This window comes from Lissotriton vulgaris, chromosome 6, assembly GCF_964263255.1.
Source record: "Lissotriton vulgaris chromosome 6, aLisVul1.2, whole genome shotgun sequence".
Classification (NCBI taxonomy): domain Eukaryota; kingdom Metazoa; phylum Chordata; class Amphibia; order Caudata; family Salamandridae; genus Lissotriton; species Lissotriton vulgaris.
Window position 1 is genome coordinate 131,940,903 of NC_141694.1, and position 22,575 is coordinate 131,963,477.

The 22,575-nt window shown below is 40.8% G+C and overlaps 1 protein-coding gene across 1 annotated transcript in view; it reads left to right on the forward strand.

The window, feature by feature from the left end:
- The window catches only part of DNAH14 (dynein axonemal heavy chain 14), a 1,270,113-nt gene that overhangs the window by 645,935 nt on the left and 601,603 nt on the right, over positions 1-22,575 (forward strand). Inside the window, exons 41-42 of the mRNA XM_086926153.1 lie at positions 8,353-8,605; positions 16,164-16,302. Of these exons, the coding sequence (XP_086782279.1) occupies positions 8,353-8,605; positions 16,164-16,302 (392 nt within the window). The remainder of the gene's footprint in view (positions 1-8,352; positions 8,606-16,163; positions 16,303-22,575) is intronic.

Sequence of the window (22,575 nt, forward strand, 5' to 3'; positions counted from 1 at the left end):
CACCCTACTCCCCTATAAACCCACAACCCGCTACGGAACTATTAATACTAAATTCAACTGAAAATACATTATTAAATAATAATATACTACTAAAAATACTACTTTGACTACAAATATTCATTAAAAACACTACATTACTTATAATTATTTAAAAAACGATATTATTGTAAACTATGTTTTTGTAAACGATATTTATTACAACTATATTAATGTTAACAATATTACTTACCTGTCTGTCGATATTCTGGTCAGACGATATTTTTGTCATCGATATTTCTTCCTGTAGATATTTTTGCAGCGATATTTAGGTTAGTCGATATTTTTACGACGATATTCCTGCTCTGTACCGCGAAAAAGCACAGATCCTTCCCACTAAACAAGAATCAAAAGAATTAAGTAGAGGGGGTGGTTTAGGGGCTGTAGCACTTACACAAATATATAGCCCAGATCCGAAAGAGGGATCTAGGGACGCTACCAATAACATAGTGAGCCCACTTCGGTATATTAACCATCAACCACTTCAAATAAGTGGAAATCTGGAAGTAAAACTCATGTCTTGGAATTTAGCAGGGCTTAATAAGAATCTTCAGGATACGATCTGGTGCAGTTATATAGACCAATGTGATATAATACTCGTACAGGAGACTTGGTCACTGGAAATTCCCCATAGATTTGGCTATAAAACATTCTGTATGAATGCCAGTCCCTCTGTAAGAGGGAGACCGTCTGGGGGCTTGGTGATGTGGATAAGGATCACCCTGGAAATTGAAATTACTCCTCTCTTTCTCCAGTCCCAGGACCTGCTGGGAGTAAAAATAATTTCAAGAGACAAAAAAACGTTTTATCTAATTAATGTGTATAATAGACCAAACCCCCTCAATAAGGAATCCCAGATAATAGAACAACTTGAATCTTATCTGGATACAATAGGTCCCAGCTCCCAAATAATTGTTGGTGGTGACTTTAATTGTAAGTACGAACCAATACTGGGTTTTGATAATATATTTACTGAGCAAGACATGGCAAATAATATCCTGACTTTAGATAGCAGTGGGGAGGTAAAATGCACGGTTGCGGCAGCACAAATCCTACAATAAACCGTAGGACACGATTTAAGGGCATGTAATGGCCGTTTACAGTCAGACCGACCTACGGCACCCACATTCTATAGAGGGACCTCTAAGAGCCACATAGACTTTATACTGGTTTCAATTAGTCTGTGGCATTTAATTGTAGATTTTAAAGTTGACCCAAGGACGGAGAGTGATCACTTGCCGTTACAATTAATCTTAGTACCCCAGTCTTTTAGAACCATTACAGCTGGGGATGAAGGGAATAACCTGAGTACTGGTGACCTCCAAATAAATAACAATAGATGAGCTTTAAAATGGGCACATATCCTAGCCAAAGATGCAACAATGACAAGCATTTATAACACCTTTGCTGACATTGTCGCATCCTTTCAGGATCTCCCCTTAGGGGAACGCTGCGTACTAGATATGCTTTATAGCCTGGTGGATGCACTGACACCTCTTCTGAGCAAAATTTATGAGAAGAAAAAGGGAACTAATGACAACCAACTCGATACAGGAAACCCCTGGTACAATAAAGAGTGCTGACTAGCCAAGACCACCTTAATTCAGGCAGTAAAAAATAAGAATATACAAGAAATAAGAGATAGAAGGCGCGTATACAATAAAACTCTTGCAGAAACAAAAAACGCCTGGGATGAGGAAACATGGTCTGACCTAATCATTGCAGCAAAATTAAAAGACCAGACTACCTTTTGGAGTTTAATATCTAAGGGGAATAAGACAGGAAGGACCCCTAAAGACCTTTTCTTAGATGAAAAAACCTGGGTTGATCATTTCTCCAAGTTGTACTCGTACAATATTGGGGGATCACCTATAGTGGAAAAGGAAATAGAAATCGCACCAAGGTTGCCCGACTCATATTTTAGTTTAGAGGAGACGGTCACGGCAATACAGGCCATCAAAGTAGGAAAAGCTCCAGGACCCGATAAGATTCCAGGTGATCTACTAAAGCATGATATGGAAGTCTGGGGACCATATATACATTTTTTATGTAACTATAGTAGCAGGTACACAGATCCCCGATACATGGAAAGGGGCAGAGATTGTGACAATTTTGAAAAAAGGTAACCGATACGATCCGTCAAATTATCAGCCAATCAGTTTAATCGACCTTTTGCAAAAAGTCTTTGCTAGACACATTTTAAATAGACTTTTAGAATGGATGGAGGAAACCCATGTATTATCAAAGTACCAAGCGGGGTTCAGAATAAAAACTAGTACCACAGACCAAGTGTTTAGATTTACATGTATTTGTTGGAAATACATCACTTTAAGGAAGGGCAGCCTGTACATTGCTTTTATAGATTTGAGGGCTGCCTGCGATTTAGTCCCTCGAACCCTACTTTGGGATTCACTAAAAGATATAGGGGTTCCAGGAGAATTGCTTGCACAACTGATTAGACTCCACGTAGGGAACTACGCTAAAGTGAGATGGGGACCAAGGGGGGAATTATCTAAGGCCATACCAGTGAGACGGGGTGTACGACAAGGATGCGTTTTGGCACCCACTCTCTTCTCGCTGTATGTAAATGATATCCCCAAATATTTAGAAAATTGTAGCCATGACTCCCCAAAACTTGGGGGCGAAGTTATCACAGCGTTACTATTTGCTGACCATACTATTCTTATCTCCTAGACCCCCAAGGGTTTACAATGTTTAGTGAAGTCTTTTTACAATTATTGCACGGAGAGGGGGCTTGAAATTAATTCAACCAAGACCAAATACATGTCCGTAAATCCACAAAAATCATTCAGGAAGGATCTATTTTTAAATAATCATAAATTGGAATATGTGGAAAGTTTTACCTACTTGGGAATTACTTTGGACAGCAAATTATCTTGGAAGGGACACTTAGAAAAGAATAGGATAACGTTCCGACAAAATTTGTTACCAATACTGAAAAAACATGGAGACAGCCAGTCCAAGGCTATCTCACCAGCTCTGGAAGTCTTTAAAGTAAAGGCCCAATCAGCGGTACTTTACGGGGCCGAGATTTGGGGGCCATACTGTAAAAAGAACTTCGAACGGGAAGAAAATAATTTTATCCGGAAATTGCTAAAAATCCTGAGCAGGACACCCCTAACACCGGTGCTTTTGGATATTAATATCAAATGTACCGACCATCAAGCAATTTTAAGACCCCTATTATATTGGGTTAGGATATGGACTACCCCAGAGCTGATAAATTACAGAGATGGCCTGGTAGAGATTATGCAGATTGATGGATATAAGAATATCCCCTGGCTAAAACATGTTTTATCTTGGGCAAATAAGTTAGGCCTATCTTACTATTGGGAAGAGCCCTTAAGATTGACACCCCTTTGTAAGAAGCTTCTAAAGTCCACTTTCTGGTCTTACATGAATAACAATATGTTACATAGCCCATCTACGGGATCACTTACCCTGAAGTTCCTATCATTTGAACCTTTTCTGGGTGAGATAGGCCCCCCGCTAGCGAAATCCCTATTTCTACAATTCAAATATGGAGTTTTGCAAACAAATGTAAATGCGTTTCGATGGAGGGGAACTAAGGAACATGATTTATGTACTCTTTGCACACAGAAGGTTAAAGAAAATGACGTTCATATACTTTTATTTTGCCCAGCATACAAATTAGCAAGGGAACAATGGATTAGATCTCTGTGCAGGAATTTGGGTGTAAGGGTTTGAAGTGAAGCAGAACGTATATTGAAGTCCAATACCTCACAATTGGTGGTTTTCTGTGTAAGTAGATTTTTATATAATGTCTACTTGATTAGAAAGAAGCTTGGACTGAAACTTAAGTGCCATATGCTTATATTATTACTGAATCCTAAGTTTAGGAACTATCGCATCTGTAATTCTATAAATTTGATTAGTTACTGTGATCAAATCCCTATTATATGCTAAAATCCAACTTTTAGTTTTTAACATGATATAGAAGTCTAGCTTTTAAATGTATTTTAATGTATTTATGATATTAGATGCTTGGTTTTATGGCGCAATTTCAACCCGATCATAAAATTGTATAACTATTTCTGTCCCCAGTCCACTGTACCTGATCTATTGGATTACTTGCTATGTATAAAATGTATTTTAATTGTTTCTTTTATGGCCAAAAATAGCCAAAATAAAGACTAACGAGATAAAATGCACTGATTGATTAAACAATTTAAAGACAAGAATTTACAGGAGGTGTCTGAACATATTTGTAAAGGTTACCCTAAGAAAAACAGCATAAGTGAAGAGCTGAAACCTTTTTGGGAGGTGAGAATGGAAGTTTCTGTAAACAAAGAATTGGTCATGAGAGGTGACAGAGTCATTACACCTAAAAACATGAGGAATACAATATTACAACTTTGTCATGAAGGTCATTTCGGAGTGGTGAGGACCAAATTGGTGGTCAAAAGTATTTTTTGGTGGCCAGGAGTAGACAAGGAGATTGAAATATTTGTTAGATAATGTCCAGTTTGTTGCTCAGCTGACAAACCTTTAAAGACCTTGCGACTTCATATGAGTGAGGGTTTAATTCCTAGTCTACCTTGGGAGGTGGTGGGTGTGGATATTTTTGGACCGGTTGGTAAATTCAAAGAATATGGTTTGGTTGCCATTGATCTATTCTCGAAATGGCCTGTTGTGTATATATTGTGGAAAAAGTTGGCACAGACATTGTTTTCGAATTTCTAGACAAACTGTGATGGAAGGCTTACCAGTTAGCATTTTAAGTGACAATGGAGTAGAATGTACTTGAAGAAATGCTCAAAATTATTTCGAGAGAATTGGTGTAAAGCACAAGACTACTGCTCTGTATAACCCAAGTGGCAATGGTACTGTAAAACGGTTCAACCGTGTTTTGAAGGGTGTGATCCAAGCAGCCATGAGTATACAAATGGATTGGAAACAGGAAATACAAAAAGCTGTTTGGGCATATAGGGTAACCATTCACAGTGGCACGAGTTTATCCCCTTTCGTTATGATGAGGGGTAGGAAACCTAGATGTAAGTTTAGTCCTAGTTGGCTTTTGGAAGGTAAGGTGGAGCAATGGTCTCCTACTGATGTTAAAAAACAGCTTAGAGTTGTGCATGAGAAAAGTAAGGAGTATTACGATAAAAGTCATAGCACTAAAGATGTCCCAGTTACGGTTGGTGATTGGGTGTGCATTAGAAGACCTACTAAAATCCCTAAGAGTGAGAATCAATTTGAAGCGCCGCAAAAAGTGCTGGAAGTTCTTTGCAATGCTGTGAGACTGAATGATGGTAGAGTCTGGCTTGGGACATCACCGAAGTGTCTTGTTTGGTAAAGCCCCACCCACTGAAAAATGGGCTAATTTTGAGTGTGTGGAAGACTACTCTTATCACAGTCCATACAATATGGGGTTCATGACAATGAACGAGGGAGGTTAGCCAGAGCTACCCAGAATTTAGGCAGGTAGTCCTGGACAACACTTTCACCCCAGAAGACGCTGGTCTTGGTAGAAGTGAGGAGAGGCATTTGGGTGGCATTGAACCTTTTGGGGGATGTGGGGATGCTGGGGGAAGTGTGGATGCTGGCGACAGTGGAAGAAGGAAAATAGTACTTCCGGGGTGGCCGAAAGAATATGTTTTGTAATCTCATGTCTTTATTCTTTTTTCCTCTCTGTTTAATTTGTAATGATCTCTTGTTAATTGCATTGTAAGGGGGGGGGGGGGGGGGTGTTGTACTATTGCTATTGTTTGGTTACTATTGCGTTGGAGCGTGGCGCCGAGCGAGGCTTGGAATGCACTTGCTGTTCCAATGGTTCAGGGCATCAGTTACTGCCGGTGTCCTGGAGTGGAAGCCGTACTGCCTGGCTCTCTCTCGCCTGTTTCATCGACTAGACTTCAAGAAATACTTGGATCTACCACTGCGTGACTTCCTCATAACAATCTGTTAATCTCCCTGTACCTGAAACAACTGATATTTGAACGATTGAACTATATTAAACTGTCATAAAAAAAAATGTAAAAAGGAGACGTATCTTTCTAGGATTTAATTTATGAATCGGACGTGATGATCACAGACGGCAACACGCTTTAAAACAGAAACGGGACTCTGGCCCCAGGTCTGGAAATGTCACAGCACGAAACATGAAGCTTCTGGCGACAGTAAGACGTCACGTCCTGTCACGTCTTACCATTGGCGATAACGGGTGCACGTAAAACAGACCTTTCCATTCAAGCTATCATCATAGGCTCTGCAATCCCTAGAATGGAGTTATTTTACATAATGCTAGAAGCAAAGACTCCGCCTGTAGCAGGTGCTTCCGGTGTTCCGACAGCTCTCTTAATTATAATAGAAACCCTGGCAAAGCAAGTAGGTCTTCTACACAGGCACAAGTGCACATGTGTGCATGCAAATGTTTGCAAGCATAACGCATTAGCATTTAATACATAAATAAACATGATAAACAAATGTGGTATTAGGGAAATGTGCAAGTTTACATAAGTGATCCTGTGAATCTAGTGTGCTGTGTCCCTGCACTGTGAGCACCAACTTGTGAGAAAAGCAACATACATTGCTAGTTGGACAGTTATAAATAACTTGTTGATTTCCAACAAGAGATTCCAATTTACATCCTAGACCATAATAGAAAAGCTCTCGTACATTGTCCGTGATACCTGTAATATCATGTAGTGTATGTGCCCTTGTAAGATGAGTCCATGGTTTACGTGTGCAAGGGCAGTGGAGTCAGGTGGGAACCATACCCAAAACGCCCTTAACCCCCTTCCTCCACTTCCCTCAGGCTCCCACTCCCTTCCATATATTAAAGAATTCCTGTATGTGCTCTGACATCCTCCTCCAAACCCCTCGGCAGCCCCACCCCATAAATTCTAAATATACTTGGCACTCTCCAATCCCCTCGCCTCATTCGACCTTCTCTCCCTCACCCTCTGCCGGCTTTCTATGGCAGATTGAGAGCAGGTCCTGCACCGGCAGGGACCATGTAGGACTACTGCCGAACATGGAGATAAATCCTCCTAGAGGTGTAACATTAGTCCCTGCAGTGCAGAGAGAAGCCCGAGCTCCAGGGGGACCCTTTCGGCACTGTGCGGTGGGCTTCTGGTCTGAGAGTTTCCTGACTGGGTCCACAGCATGGGGGGCATGAGGGGTCCCCTCCATGTACTTTGCAGCGGGGGACTCTCAAATGTTGTTACACCACTGAAGCCCTTGACCCCTTGGTAGCAGGGGAGGTGTTGGTTGGGTGGCCCACAGCATCACCTGCCATTCCACCTTACGGGTACCCAAGTAGGGTAACGTAAGGTGAGGGAAACGGTGGTATGTAATGCATTGTTGCACTAAGGTCATTGGGGCCTCAGGGATCCAGGCCAGGCAGCAGATCAAGACTTGCCCTTCTAATCTCCTCACAGGTCTCTGGGTATCTGGTTAACCGGTTGTGTAGTCAAAGGTCAGACATTGAAATTGGACTAGTAAATAAAGTATGTTTTCCCTTAGGGTGGCCTTGATTATGGTCTTCTTATGGGAACTGCTGGTTGAACAGCCCTGAGATCAGCAAAGGGTGTCCAGCAGCTGACTTGCCAAAGTGAATCCTTTCACTAAAATGTATTTTATTTTTCGCTCCTGTAGTTGAAGTACTCTCCTAGGAAGGAAGGAAGTGTGGGAGGCTGCAGGCTTTTCCAAAATTCATTGCATTGCGTGAGAAGGACATAACTTCCAAGTGCATGGGTTTTAGACTCCTAATTTCCTTCTTCATCCCTCCTAGGATCTGATTAGGGTTCAACTTTCTTGTCTAGACGTATTTTCTTGGCCTTGCCTTTTACTTCCAAATGGAGGCCTTCTGCTCATAGTTAATCTTTCATTTACTTTCAAATGAGAGGTTCTTCCTCATGTAGGGCAGTGGGTGTGACTGTCTGGGGTCTTCTGATCCCTTATTTCTTGGTTCAATAGAATGTATAGCAATGTAAATATGAAAATTAATTTGCCTCAATCATTGCCCAGTGGGATTCTGGAGGAAATATTGTTTTCACACAAGCCATTGTCTTTTTAGTTGAACCCTCCCCCCTTTAAACAACATGGGGCCCATTTTCCCTCCTTACATTGCTTGAGAGTCTGTATGTGGTGCAGAAGTCAGATTTTGAGAGCTGCACATCATAATGGAATTTGCATTTCTTATTGGAATTTATTGTATTTTGCAACTAGTTAATGACATCTCATATACAGCTCTAATAACTGTACAAACGGGCCAGTATTTTAGCCTTGCTTGTAGCATTGCTTGTTATTAAACTGTCTTCTCTTCCACAGGACCCTGTTGATCTAGGTTGGCAGCCCTATATGAAAACCTGGATCTCGCGTGTTTCTACAAAGATAACTGCTGCTGGAGCACACTTTCTTCACACTTTATTTGCTAAAAGTATGGAAGAAGGACTGAACTTTGTGCATAAACACAAGAAGATGCAACCTCTGCCAGCCCAGGAGATTGGAATTGTAATGAATCTGTGCAGAATTCTGGAGGCATTTTTTGACTTCATCAGCAGAAATGGGGGCTTCGGTGAGAGTAAGTAGGAACATTTTTAAGTACACCGGAATAAAACGATGACTCCATATTAGGAAATTTATTTGGATATACTGCTAATTTGCAATAAAATATATAGAGTTAGATTCCCAGAATAGCCAATTTATGCAATGTTCTCATGACATATTTTCACTATCCTTATACCTGTGCCATGATTATGCACGGAAACGTTTTTATAAAAAGAACACCTACAAATATGCTAACAAAAATCATGCTTTTTCTCATGGTCGCCCCTGATTGTTTTCTTTTATGGGACTTAATATGCTGTTGTGTTTGGACTCTAGGAACTGAGGGACTGCTGAACATCTCCAAGTGCATATGCACCTACCCTTAAACGTAGTACATAATTGGACAACCCCAATTTGCATATATAACTTTTAGATTAGGCCACAGTTATATTGCACATAAACTGCAACGTGTCATATAAGTCAAATATCACATAATGGCTCCATCCATATTACAACATCTAAACCATGGCATCAGGGCTGCCTTTGCAAAACTCAGCTGTTGTAAGCAGATGATACAGCAAGCACACATCAAAGGAAACGTTTTTGACAAGATGAAAAGCGTTTAGTCAAATTTAGCATTGAAGCCCATAAGGCATTGGTGCGAAATGTGGAAAAGTGAGACAAGCTAATATTTGGAATTCGTCTGTACATTCGAGTGACAATATTGAATGTGCTATTTCACTGGGTAGGCTACAATCATCTTTCTCCTTTGAAAAGGGCTACAGGAATAAAGTAATATTTTTGGTCTGTTTCAGGTAATTTGACTTGGTATCTTGGGATTTTGCTAGGTTGTTGATCACTCAGCCAAGCAGGCTGAGGTCAGTTCTGTAATCATTGTCCTGCAAGTACCCTTACGAAAGAATCACAGCACCAAAGGCACACCGTTTGTTCTGTTGTTCATGTGTTCAGTCTAGATGCGTGCTTTCTCACATGTGACAGCAATGACAACCATGATGAGAGCCTAATTCACAAGCTGCATTTTGTTGTACATCAAGTAGAACTACCATAGTGCTACTCACATGCTGCAAAATACAATTCACTAACCTACATGGGAAGGCCCGCGCCACTCCTGTCCTTTCTGTGCAGGGATCTCCACCACATACTTACTCCTAAACACATGGGTTTTAGGCAGGTTATGCAGGTACATGCAAATGCAAACACCCACCCACAAAAGAATAATCTTGAAAATAATCTGTGTGCTGTTGGCCTAATTGTAGCACGTGAGGTTGAGGTGAAAAGCTTCAACTAGACGCAAGAGTCCTAGGGAGCTGCAGAATAGGATTGGAGCAATGACAGAGAGATGTCGGAGACCAGAAGTGAGAGAGATTGGTGAAACTCATAAAGGAGAAGTCAAGATGATATGATAAAATTAGACAGGAAAGAATAAATACATTTTAGGGCCTTGCCTTTAACTTCAGTTTGCCAGAAGTATTCAAGGTGTGTGTGTTAATGAATATTGTCAAAGGTAGCCAAGACTCAATATAGCATGAGTGAAGCAGACCCATTGCCATCCACAAGGGTCGTAGAATAATCTCAGTTAGCAATAAAAACTAAACAAGTTACATATACCACCAAGGTGAGAAATAAACAAGTGACTGGTAGTGTCGATCTGAAGATGCACTAAGAAACATTGGGTCTGATGATTAAGTTACAAGTCCAAATGTATACTTCCTTCGAAAAAATGTCCCTCCAACACTAGATAGCAACAACAAGAGGACGTGCACTAAAAAATGCAAACAAGGGTCGCTGCTGGTTTCCAAGACCCAGAGTACCGATACAAAACACTGTAAATCGATTGTGTAGGAATCTCTCCCTCTACTCTAACATTCCCTCCACAGAAAGACTTTTACCCCTCACAAAAGTAAATCTGCTAGTGTTTCCATGTCCTGAAAGTAGCCTGTGCATACCCACAAACCTACGGATTTGTGGGTGCTATTCTTTTCTGGAATGCTCATAAACCTGCATTTAACTCTACATTTTAACACATAGTAATGTCATCATACTGTTTAATTTCTATACTCTCACATCCCATATATGGCCACTCATGGTTCTGAAAATCAATGTTTCCCTTTACTTTTGAAAATTGAGTTATTGGCACATTTAAGCTGAACTTATGTACATTTACAATCTTCAGGGCAGTAACCTAGTCTTTTCCACACAGCTTATCAGGGAAGTATTTCTGTGCTCTGATTTTTCAACGAAAACAAGGTTCCCAGTTTAATCATGCAGAATCTTTCAACTCACAAGGTTTTGTCAGGATTGCTATGAATGCCTCAATCTTTGAAGAAGCAGAAGAAAAATTTGTAACTGAATTTGGTGGAAACCTTTCAGTTTTGTGTCAACTGTCTACCCTCTCCCCTTAGTTTTTAGGTTGTTCTTTCACTAGCCATTAATCCTCCACCAGCATTGCATATTTGAGAAGCTAAATTTAAGATTTGAGCGACAAACAAGCAGTTTGAAATTGAAATTGCATTGATATTGAGCTTTCTACCCCTGACAAGGCATTGAAGCACTTTCTGGCAAGTAGCACACCACCTGGGAGCCCAACATTAGTGGTCAAGCTGTAGTGTAGTTCCTATTTTCCCAATAGGCTCTGACTATGTTAAACTTAATTTAGGTTTGCGCCAGCTAGCTCAGAGGTCACTGGAAACTTTCTTGAATGAATAGGGAGGGATGAACTTCCCTGGCTCAGACAAGAAGGGATTCAGTTTCCGACAACCGCATAAACATGACAACTTTGCTCCCTCAGAATAAGAGTGTATCTCTAGAGTCGTGTGAAAACAATAGACAGCTATTTCGCTCAATCAACCGTGCATACTTAGTTTCACCAGAGTTCAGAGAAATAGAGAGACGGGCGTTTTCAATAAATGGTGTTATTTATTGAGCAGTCTTCGTTCTCATGCAAGAGAAATGGATTGCCACAATTGCAATACTTATCATAAAGTAAAGTGTGTACAGTAAAAGTAGTATTAGGAAATAATACTGTAAAAGCAGTGATATGGTTCCTTAGCCATATGATACTTTAAAATGGATAAAATATATACTTACATAAATACATTGACTAATGTACTCAACTGTTGCTTCTAACTAAACCTACCCCGGTGTACCTGACCTAAGCCTAATACTTGGGAAAGGATGAGTAAGTAGCAGTTTAAGTTAAGTTGTTTAAGATTGTTTTGCCAAGAATCTGCATCAAGAATTCTCTTAAGGGTTTAGTCAGCTCCGTACCTTGGTAATAGAATTTGGGAGGTCTGGTATCTCTTTCCTCAGGACTTCATCTCCCAGTAACCCGCAAGGGTAGGCTGGAAACACCGGAGCTGGATTTTCTCGGCTGGAGAAAAAGACAGCGTCTCTCTCAGTGCGTCAAACGGGAGGGGCCGCTTCCGTGGGCTCTCGCCTCAGCTGGGCTCTCGGGCAAGTAGATGGCCGCTCTGCTCCAAACCACTGTGTGTTTGCTTAAGGCAACTGTTGGTATTTTATACCTGGAAGGTGCCGGGTTTGACGTAAGCTTGGACATAAGACATCACTAAGAACTAACAGTTCTTTCTGGACTTCAGGAGTTCTTGTTCAAATCAAAACAAAAGCAGGGGGGATTTCCCGGGCTGCTGGAGGCTTGGTTTGTTTAAAGAACGCGTTGTGCTTTCTAGGAGTCGATGGGAGTAGCCGTGCTGTGCTTTGGACTGCATGGGCTATTACTGAATATGGATCTGATTCTTATGCCTTTATCAGGATATTATTGATTATAACCTCACAAGGGCATAATTCGGGAATATCGAATTAGGGTCCTAGATATAAACACGACAAAGCCACTGGTTATTGGGATTAGTCTTGTGCTCTCAAACAATCCCATTAATTTACTCCAGTTTCCTTGAGATACATTAATGACATCAGTCTGATCATAAGAGAGGGTTTTATGAGATGCAAATGGTTGATGGATAGATCTTGTTTAGTTAAAGGGTTTTGTTTTCAAAGAAAGTGAGATACAGTTTAGCGAAATCCATTTATACACAAGGATTTGCAATGCAATAGGTCTCGCATTTACCCGAGTTTAAGCTATTGCCTTTGTAAATGACAATGTCTTTTATTTATGTTTTAAAAACCAAAATAAAAGGCATAGCCATTTACAATGCGAATAGCTTATACTCGCGTAACTGCGAGACTTGTTGCATTGCAAATGCTTGTTAGCTATACCAACCTAGGAGCAAGAATAAAGTATTTAAGCCCACTAGCAAGGTATTTTTAATTCACTTTCAACCCACTCCACCACACTTTGCACCACACATAGTCTTCCACTAAAAGTGTTCCTACATAGTTTCGCAAGTCGCAGCATGCCCCATTTCGTAGAGACATGGAATGGCCCCAATAATGAAGCATGTCACCGTGGGGAAACCCTGGTGAGTGAGGGGACTCACGAAATAAACTTTTCTTTCTTTAAGGTTCTTCCTGATCACATTGATTAGGAGCCACTCCCTTTGACTAGGTCTCAAAACCTGTGACCTCGGGTTTTCTTTGTATTTAATTTAACCCTCACTGTGGTGTTTGAATTGAGTGCTCTTTTGATAACTGTTACCCTTTATGCTTAAACATTCATACCACAGGGAAAAAAAGTTTAACATAGTACCCGTACAATAACATAATGAGAACGGGTCTTTTAGAAGTATCACTATTATACCTATAACCCCTTGTAGGTGTTGTTTTGGAGGTATACTGCATAGGAACCCATCAAGTGTTTTTAAAAGAATCTTCACTCACCTACTTAGTAGGTGACATGCTTCATCATGGGGTTCCCCACCCCCGGTCACCGAATGCTTCCAGGTTGTACTACGATGCCTGATTACAGCAGAGTTGGTTTGATTTTCGAGGGTAAGGTGGTGATGGGGAGTTAATTAGTGACTAAGTGCCGTGTTTAAAATAAACTCATTACTCCTAGTCAATTGGACATAAATTTTAATCAAGGGAATATTGGTCGATGTAAAAAAACTAATAGTAGAGGATATGTGTAGAATATTAATTTTATCCAACTTATCCTCAAAACACTGTACATGTTTCATCCATCTTACTAAGTGCCTCTCAGGGTCAGAATGGCTTTCGTCAGGACCAAAAAGGAGAAGCCAACATGCGCGCTTTGGGCAACACTTGAAATGCAGCTAAGAAGGATATACCACACCAAAAAAACTCTATATCTATCCCCTACCACAAAGAAAGCACCATCATGAGGTTAATACTAAATAAGAAAATAATAGATTCATGTTGCCCAGGATTGATTACCTGAATGGCAGCAAGACAAATTGTCCCAATGAAGAACAATGGAAGAGCCAATAGGCAAAGCAAAAAAAAACATAGTAGTTGGAGACTTTATTGAACAAAAGGTGTACCCAGGATCTTAAAAAATGGTGCGAAAGATGGATGTTTTTGCATGGGTGTCACCGTATTTCTCATAATTTGTGAAATTTGTGCTACTATAGCGAACTCTCTGCTCTGATTGTACTTTAAACACAGCCCTGCAGCTTACTTAACTTTCCTGAAATGTTTACCCAGAACACAGCACTGTTAAAGGGCTCTGAACCCTTAACACCTCGCTAGCTAAGGATGTTTTAAATTAACTTCGAGGAAAATAGTGACTGACCTTGTAAACACTTCCAAGAGTTACTGATTCACAAAACATGGAAAACAAAACAAAAAAGCATTTGCAATGCAATAGGTCTCGCATTTACGAGAATTTGAGCTATTGGCATTGTAAATGACAATGCCTTTTTTATGTGTTGATTTTTAAAACATAAAAAAAGGCATTGCCCTTTACAAAGCCAATAGCTTACTTAAACTCTCGCAAATGCGAGGCCTATTGCATTGCAAACGCTTGTTGATTATATCGTGGGTGTTTCTTTGAAAAACTATTGGGGGTTGTCAGAAAACTAATGTTGCAGATTTCAGAAGCAAAGTAAATTAAGAATTTTCGCTGAAAAAGTGGCAAAATAAAGGCAGGTTGTGTTTTATAAACTGATGTATTTGCACTTCTGAGCAGAGATATTTTTATTACCCTTTTATTGGCAGTCCCGACTCAGAAACTCTCGGGTTTAGTCACACTTTACAGAGGATAAATCCAAAGGAATGCATTTTCAAGGATCACGGCTCTAAATGTATTTCTGGCTAAATAAACTTTATTGGTGGGTTAAATGATTAAATTGAGAGCTGGTTTGAGCTGGACAACAGTGAAAGGAAATTGAGGTGGGGCAGTCAGTTTGCTACCAGTGATCTCGCCAGAGCATACTCGGCTAAATTGCCACCATCTGTACAGCTGACATTGCGAAAGCTAATTTATAATTCTAAACCCAGTCCAGTGGCATTTTGACTAAATGTACCACTGTAGGGGTAATTGTATCCTTGAGCCTTTTGGTGTCAGTTCAGCTCGACAGATCAAAAGTGCTGTGTCCCTCTCCTGCAAGTATATGAACAAGAGCAGTTATGTATCACCGACGGCGGCCGAAAACCGGAAGTTCGGGAGCGTCACGCCTGTCGTGGGGCTGGACTTCCGCCCCAGGACAGGTGTGACGGGAGCAGTGTTGACGCGGGGCTCCTATGAGTGAGGGAAGTCCCGCGTGTGCCAGGTGATGCGGCGGAGTGATGAAGCCTGTAGCAGCGCAGCGAGAAAAGAGCCCGGTGAGTGGGGTGAGAGTGGGGTGTGTGTGTGCGCGAGTGTGTGTGTGTGCGCGTGTGTGTGTGAAGCTGTTTGTGGCTGTGTATGTGTATAGCTGTGCGTGTATATGTGTGTGGCTGTGTGTCTGTGTGTGTGTCTGTGTGCGTGCGTGCGCGATTGCGAGAGGCTGACTTGCTCTGGAACTGGGACAGGTGATGTGCACGGCACGTGGGTGAACGTGCACGCACCCATGCTGAAATCGCCGACGGCCCTGCACGTGCCCATCCCCTGTCCCACATTCCCAGCAACTTGATAACAATAAGGGCTTCGCTGGACCAGCTCGACCTAAAAAAGCATGCAAAAAGTAGAAGGGAAGGAGAACAACATTCAAAATAAATATTAAAGGGAAACATGTAAAGGTTAAGTCCTGGTCAATTGTTCATGCAATTTAGGAATTGTGCAGGGACTTTTTTTTCATGCAATCGGTAGCCGATACTAGCCTCGTCGCAAAAAAGCAACCTATGGCATGACTCTCCAGCATTCACCTTGGCTATGCGTAAGACATTCTAACTAACCATTTGGCTAAGGCAAGTGTCTGACGGACCTTTGAATGCACATAACAACCACAGCATTCAAAAATGGTTTACCATTCCCACATCTGGTGTCAGAAAGTTGGGGGGAGAGAACATTGAGAAATTTTTGAAAATGTTGAACTGGCATTGAAACATTCATACCTCGACAGTCATGGAAAGACTAGGTAAGTAACCCCTTTTTATATTGAACTGGGGTCTGATAAATTGTATTCAATAGTCATATAATAAAATCTGAATAAATCAAGTTTGCTGGGCACTAAAATCACTTCTAGATCAGCTCCTTTTCCCAACTCTTCTCACTATAGGTAGCAACTCAAACGATGTCTCAGGAAGGTCTTCGGTGACACCGCGGATGCTCTCGGCCACTTCCTTTCGCTCCTTCAATCAAATCAACAAACGCTATGAGCAAAGTATGAATGATGGGAATGGAGGCATGAAGGAGAGGTCAGTGTCTTTTACTGTGTTCGATACCTTTGCACTGTGAGCTACTAAGTACTGTTACTTTGTTTAAAACCCTCATAACGAGTAGCCCATTAAATTGTGGAGAGTAAGGTATTTCAAGCCCATAATTTTGCCCAGTATATTTTGGCAAGGCAAAACCTCCTGAATTTTACCGGGAGAAAGATGCCAAATAATTACCAAAAAACATGCATGTTACACCTCCAGAACATATACAAGTTGCTATTTATCACACCAATTAAACCCCACCAAACACTGTGCCCTCCTGATAAGGGCCTTAGTACCAGATGTACGTAGGAAATGGTTTATGATTACCAAATATCAAATTTGTGTGATTCGCTATTTGCTAATCGCAAACACCCATGTACAAATGTGTGTTTAATACGTTTTTCGATTCCTAGTAGGTTGCTAATAGATCTACCTCATTAGTAGTAGTAAAATACTTCATTCGGGTATTACAACCATCAAAGTTTGCAACAAAACAAACAAAACATTAAAATATCAGTAACAGTACACCGAACATAAATCATATTATTGCCAAATACACCATTATCAGTCAGGGCTAAATACTGTAAGCACCCGCAAAGCAAAGGGAATATAACTCATTTCAAGTGCCACTTCTAATTCAAAATGTGCAATCATAATAACAACTAAGCAATAAAAAGATAAAACATGGTAAAACAAGTATCCATATACAGTGGTAGCAGCAGTATGTGGTATCTGCCCTTATCAGGGACATACCTGGATTTAAAGTGCCAAATGATACAGAATTAATATCACATTAATTTTACAAAAATCTAAAAGATAGCACCATGAATGGCATCAATATAAGATAAAAACAACAATAGATATATATAAGTAAGCTGCGATAATAATGCCATAAGATCAGTACATAAAAAAACAATTCATTATTACAAGTGAGAGATAAAATAATGCTCATAATCATTACACTGGTTTGATTTAAAAAATTGCATGGCATTTATGCCAAACTGCCTCTAGAAATTTACTAACAGCTAAAGCAGTTCTGAACGAGAGATCGGTCTTTAAGATCCTTAGGGCTACTTGAGAACGTGTAACCCCCAGTTCACGACAAATGGGAAGGATCCACCTCCTACAATGGGAGGAGTACTCTGGGCAGAAAACGAGTAGATGTGATTAGTTTACATCACCCTGATTGCACATCGGACAGGTCAATGTTGACTGTGCGATATTCCATTTATGGGTGAATGATCTTACAGGTAGTGTCCCCAGGCAAAGCTGTATAAAAGGAATTTTAGGAAAAGCGCAAGGTATAAAATCTATGTATACCTCAAGAAATGGGAGAGATTTAAAATCAAAAAATGCATTGGTCAAAGATCCCATTGAACTTCTTCTTAGTATACCTTCATGGATAAAACCCCAATATGTGGTTTTAATAGGTGTATACCCCTTTTCTTTAATTTGATAGGATCAGTCCGGAATCTATGGAGACCTAACTTTCCCACCCAAGAAGACACAAGTTAAATCCATGGAAGCAATCTAGCACCTGATAGATTAAGAACATAATTCAGAGAATCCCTATAATCAACAGCTCTGGTGTATACCAAAGAAAGACCCAATAAACCATTATATTCAAGGCAACCAAATCAATTACTCTTTTTAGTCCCAGTTCTAAATACAGTGGGATAAGGGGTGTACTATGAGGGAGACATAATGCTTTCCTGGCAAAGCTATTTTCTGCCAATGCCAAGGGCTGAGCATCAACATAGCCACAGACTTCAGCCCCATAGAGAGCAGCCCCATGCGCCTTGGCACGATAAATCCCCAGGACTGGGAATACTACGTGAGACAACATTCTCTTTTGTGTCCTCAGAATAAAACTGTCCATGTATCGTACTCCTAAATAATCAAAATTATCAACCCTCTCAAAGACCTCATTGCCGACCCGAAAAGTTGTTTTACCTTCCTGACCCACTTGCTCACTATCATGAATTTAGTTTCATTAACATTCAGCTCAAGACCCCTTTCATTACAAAAGCCTAAACGATGTTTACCAGGGTCCGAAGACCCATGGGAGACTTTGAGATGAGTAATGAGTCATCAACAAATATTAAAATCGGTACCTTCTTATTATTCAGCATTGGGAAATCATTTAGACAATTCAGCAAAACCTTAACTACATCATTTAGGTACAGAGAAAACAAAGTAGGGGCAAGCACACAGCCTTGCCTAACTCCTCGTTCAATTGGAATGCATTCTGTTAGTTCGCCTCTCGGTCCCCAGCGGACTTGAGCATAATTATTTTCATGTAATATACAAGGTCGCTGTGGACACCTAGATTGAGTAGGACCTGCCACATATTGGAATGGGGGATGAGGTCAAAGGCAGCTCTAAGATCTATAAATGCCACATACAGCATACTCTGATGTAAAAGCACATTTTCCAGTGTAATAATGAGAATTTAAAACATCTGGTCTATAGTGCTGATTTTTCATCTAAAACTGGCTTGAAAGGGAGAAAGTATTTGTTTTTCATCCATCCATTCTGTCAGTTTATTCAGGACTTGCCGACTAAACATTTTTGGGGCATTATCTAACAGGCCTCTGGCAGAATAAATTTTGCCTCTATCGCCTTCAATAATTGCCAGTTTTAATGAATTCATTGTTATTGTACATGCAGAGTCAAACCATACATTATATCTAGGATGAGTAATATTGGTAACAGTCACCTCTTTATAAAAGATCTTTTGGAGTTCAGCAAACAACTGGTTATGAACTGTTAAAATAGGTATTCTAGCTGGGTCTACCCCCTCATATTGATCAAAGAAGGCAACAAACTGTTTATAAAGTTTTGAATAGACTTCTGTGTTTGCCATAACTTTGGGCCATTTAACAGAGCGACGATTGTTGGTTACTGGAGTTGCGGGGACAACCGTATGCAGGGCAGCATACCCTTGTCCCAAGGGCTCTCCAACAAATGTCACCGCAAGTGAATTATTATCACTATCAGACCTTACATTAATTTTCATATTCGCTAGTAAAGGTCACCTTCTCATATCAGTTAATACATAATCAATTACACTGACACATAGACCCCTCTTAAATGTTGGTGCATGTCGGGAGTCAGAGATGGTACGACCATTAAGGGCTCTCAAACCTCTACTAGTAACCAACAAGACTAATTGTAATGCACAGGAAGTAAGATTTTTTCTTGGGGGCGCTATCAGTTTTGGAATTCCCCAGCACTCATCTTCCTCTGCTGTGATCTCTGTTAAAAATTAGCAGGGTTCAAAGGGGGTGTTGCATCTCCTGCTACTATTATTCTCACATCAGAGGGTAAATCATCCAGTATGGTATCTAACGTTTCTAAAAGAGTGGATGTGCCATTGTGCTTAACCATCTAATATAGATATTAAATATTGCCAGATATAGACCAGAGGGTAAAGTAACTAGAGTCCCCATTAGATCAGGCCAATCTATTTCCAAGGGAATTCCAAGGGAGTTACCAGTTTACCATCATTAAAAGCCCTCCACTAGCTCTACCGAAGTGCAATGCAGGTTTAGCGTCTACACTAAGGTATGTATACCCATCTATGTAGACTCTCAGTAGACACACATCAAAGCTTGTAATATACCTTAACCAGTCCTGGTCACATAATTTCAGATTTATACCTGCTAAATTCCAGGACAGTAAATTTAAACACAGGAGAATATCAGAGCCATCAACTGTATTAGTTTTAGAAGTGAGGCCTGAGGGGCTTTGTGGTCTTGTAAGTTCGTCAGGGGGGGGGGGGGGGGGGGGGGGGGATATGTCGTAAAATATTAAAAACATTATTATCATACATTTCAGGTATACTTTGGGCCTCATCTTGTAGAGCATCCTTATTGTTACTAATACCTGGAGGGGACACTTGTTCATCCGAAAGGTCGCCCGCTTCTTCTCAACTGCTGCACTCAAGCTCATCCTCATGGCCATGGTGCTCTCGCGCCTTGACTATGGGAACGTCTTCTACAATGGTGCGCCGGCTTATCTGCTCCGCCGGCTCCAACAGATTCAGAATCAGGCGGCTCGCCTGATCTACGGACTCCCCAGGTTCAACCATACGACCCCTCTGCTGCAGTCTCTCCATTGGCTCCCAGTGAGGGAGAGGGCCCTTTTTAAGCTTGGATGTATCACCTACCAGGCCAGATCAGGGACCGCTCCCGTTTTCCTGTGTGAAGCCATTTCCCCTTACCTTCCTTCCCGAGAACTCCGTTCCACTCATTTGGCCTTTGTGTCAGTCCCTCGTTTTAGAAAACAGAAGTCTGGTGGGGCCAGATTTGCAGTGCTGGCTCCTTCCTTCTGGAACTCACTCCCTTTTACTCTTAGGTCGTCATCTTCCTACCTGGAATTTCGCAAACATCTTAAAACCTTCCTGTTCTCCAGATCTGTAGTCGTATAACCCTTTCCTCTGCACCCACTGGTCTTCTGCCATCTAGCGCCGATTCTGGTATAAGAGCGCTCTATAAATATTTTAAAATTCAAATTCAAATTCAAATCTAAATAAATTGTACCATAATTAATCGTTACATCCATAATTGCCCCGGATCTCATACGACCCGTACTGTTACTTGTACACATATGACTTTTATCTAGTCAGTCTGGTGCATTAATGGGAGATAACAGAGCAGGAGAACGAGGAATGGAAACATTAGAGACATCAGTTGCATGGGCAAAACCCTCATTTGTTAGCCCATCCGATCCCTTATTAATACTCATAAGGTAGATCTCACTTTGAGACCCATTGGGAATCGCAAAAATCATAATTATGGTGGCCTGCTGGGGTCAGCAGACCACCATGTCTGTTAATGGTTTTCATATAAAGCAATTTTTTTTAAATGCATCTTGTTTTCTTAAAGAAAAATGGGATGCGTTTCTGAAAGAAAAATTAAAAGCTTTCTTTTCATTTTTTAAGAGTAGGCAGGGTTCCATTGGGCAAATGCCTGTTCTTAAAAATATTTTTACAAACATTCAGAAAGGGGAAGGGGTCTCTTAGGACCCTGTCCCATTTGGGAATGGGTTACCATCTACTTCAAGTAGGAGGTAAAATATGAATGTTTTGCAAGTGCATTTCGGTCGCAAAGCATCACACATACCTCTGCAATTCGGTATTAGGAAGGAACTCCCTAAAAACCGCCCCTTACTAATACCGAATTGCAAACCCAATTCGCCATTCACTAATAGGTTGCTGAATCCCAAATTGGGCCTATGTACATTGAAAAATGCCTTTTTTCCTTTGCAAATTGGGCCGTTTGCGAACATAAAACCTTTGGACATCTGGCCGTTGGTGTTTTAAACACTACAGATGTGCCATGCACATTCAGCATATGACTGTATATGTTGATGCATGGATGCTAACTTCCTTGTATCTGCGTTGAGCATGCACTACACACCATTATGATTACATTCTACATGCTTACGCTTCATGGTACAATCTCTGGGGGGAGGGTGCATATTCCTTGCCTACACTTTCACAAAATATCATACCAGGCTCAGACACTCCAAACATTTCAGATATCAGTCCTGTCTCAATGCCCAAATCTTTCCAGATTACCAATATTGTCCAAGATCTTAATGTTCCACAGTGAGGTTCCCTACGCATTGCCTCTTTCTTTACCATGTTTGAAGTATCTGTTTGCCATGCCCCACTACTAGTCTTGTTCTCTCTGACAACTGATTCTCGTTGACATGTCGATCAGTCCTCACTAATGGTTCCTATAATGTGGTAAACATTCATTCAGTAACCGTATTCTTTAGGCCGAATAAGTGCTACGTAAGTTTAGGCGATGCTGTGTGCTTTCATAGACTCCCCGTATAAGTTTTGTCAACAATATTCTAGATGTTTTAGTAAGGAATGACATGTTGTATCAAATGTACTGAAAAAAATCCTCCTGTACCCAAAAATGGGTATTATGCAGTAGTAATGAAAATTGGGAGAGGCTGACCATTTTATGTAGTGCCCTCCTTTATTTCAAGGAGAGGGTTAGCTTTCTCTGCACTCATGCCTAAAGCCATCATCAGAAATATCGAAAAGGCATTCAAAACAGGATCTAGATGAGAACAGAACTGATATCTGCCAGTTACTATTAAAGTCAGAGAAATATCTTCAGTCTCCAATGCAAACGGCCATTAAAGTGACCACTGAGGGATCTAGTACAAGTGACCTCGACCAAATGATGCTCTTTCTTACAACCTCTCTTGATGTCCACAAAGTTAAACCTGTCTTCTTCAAAAAGACTT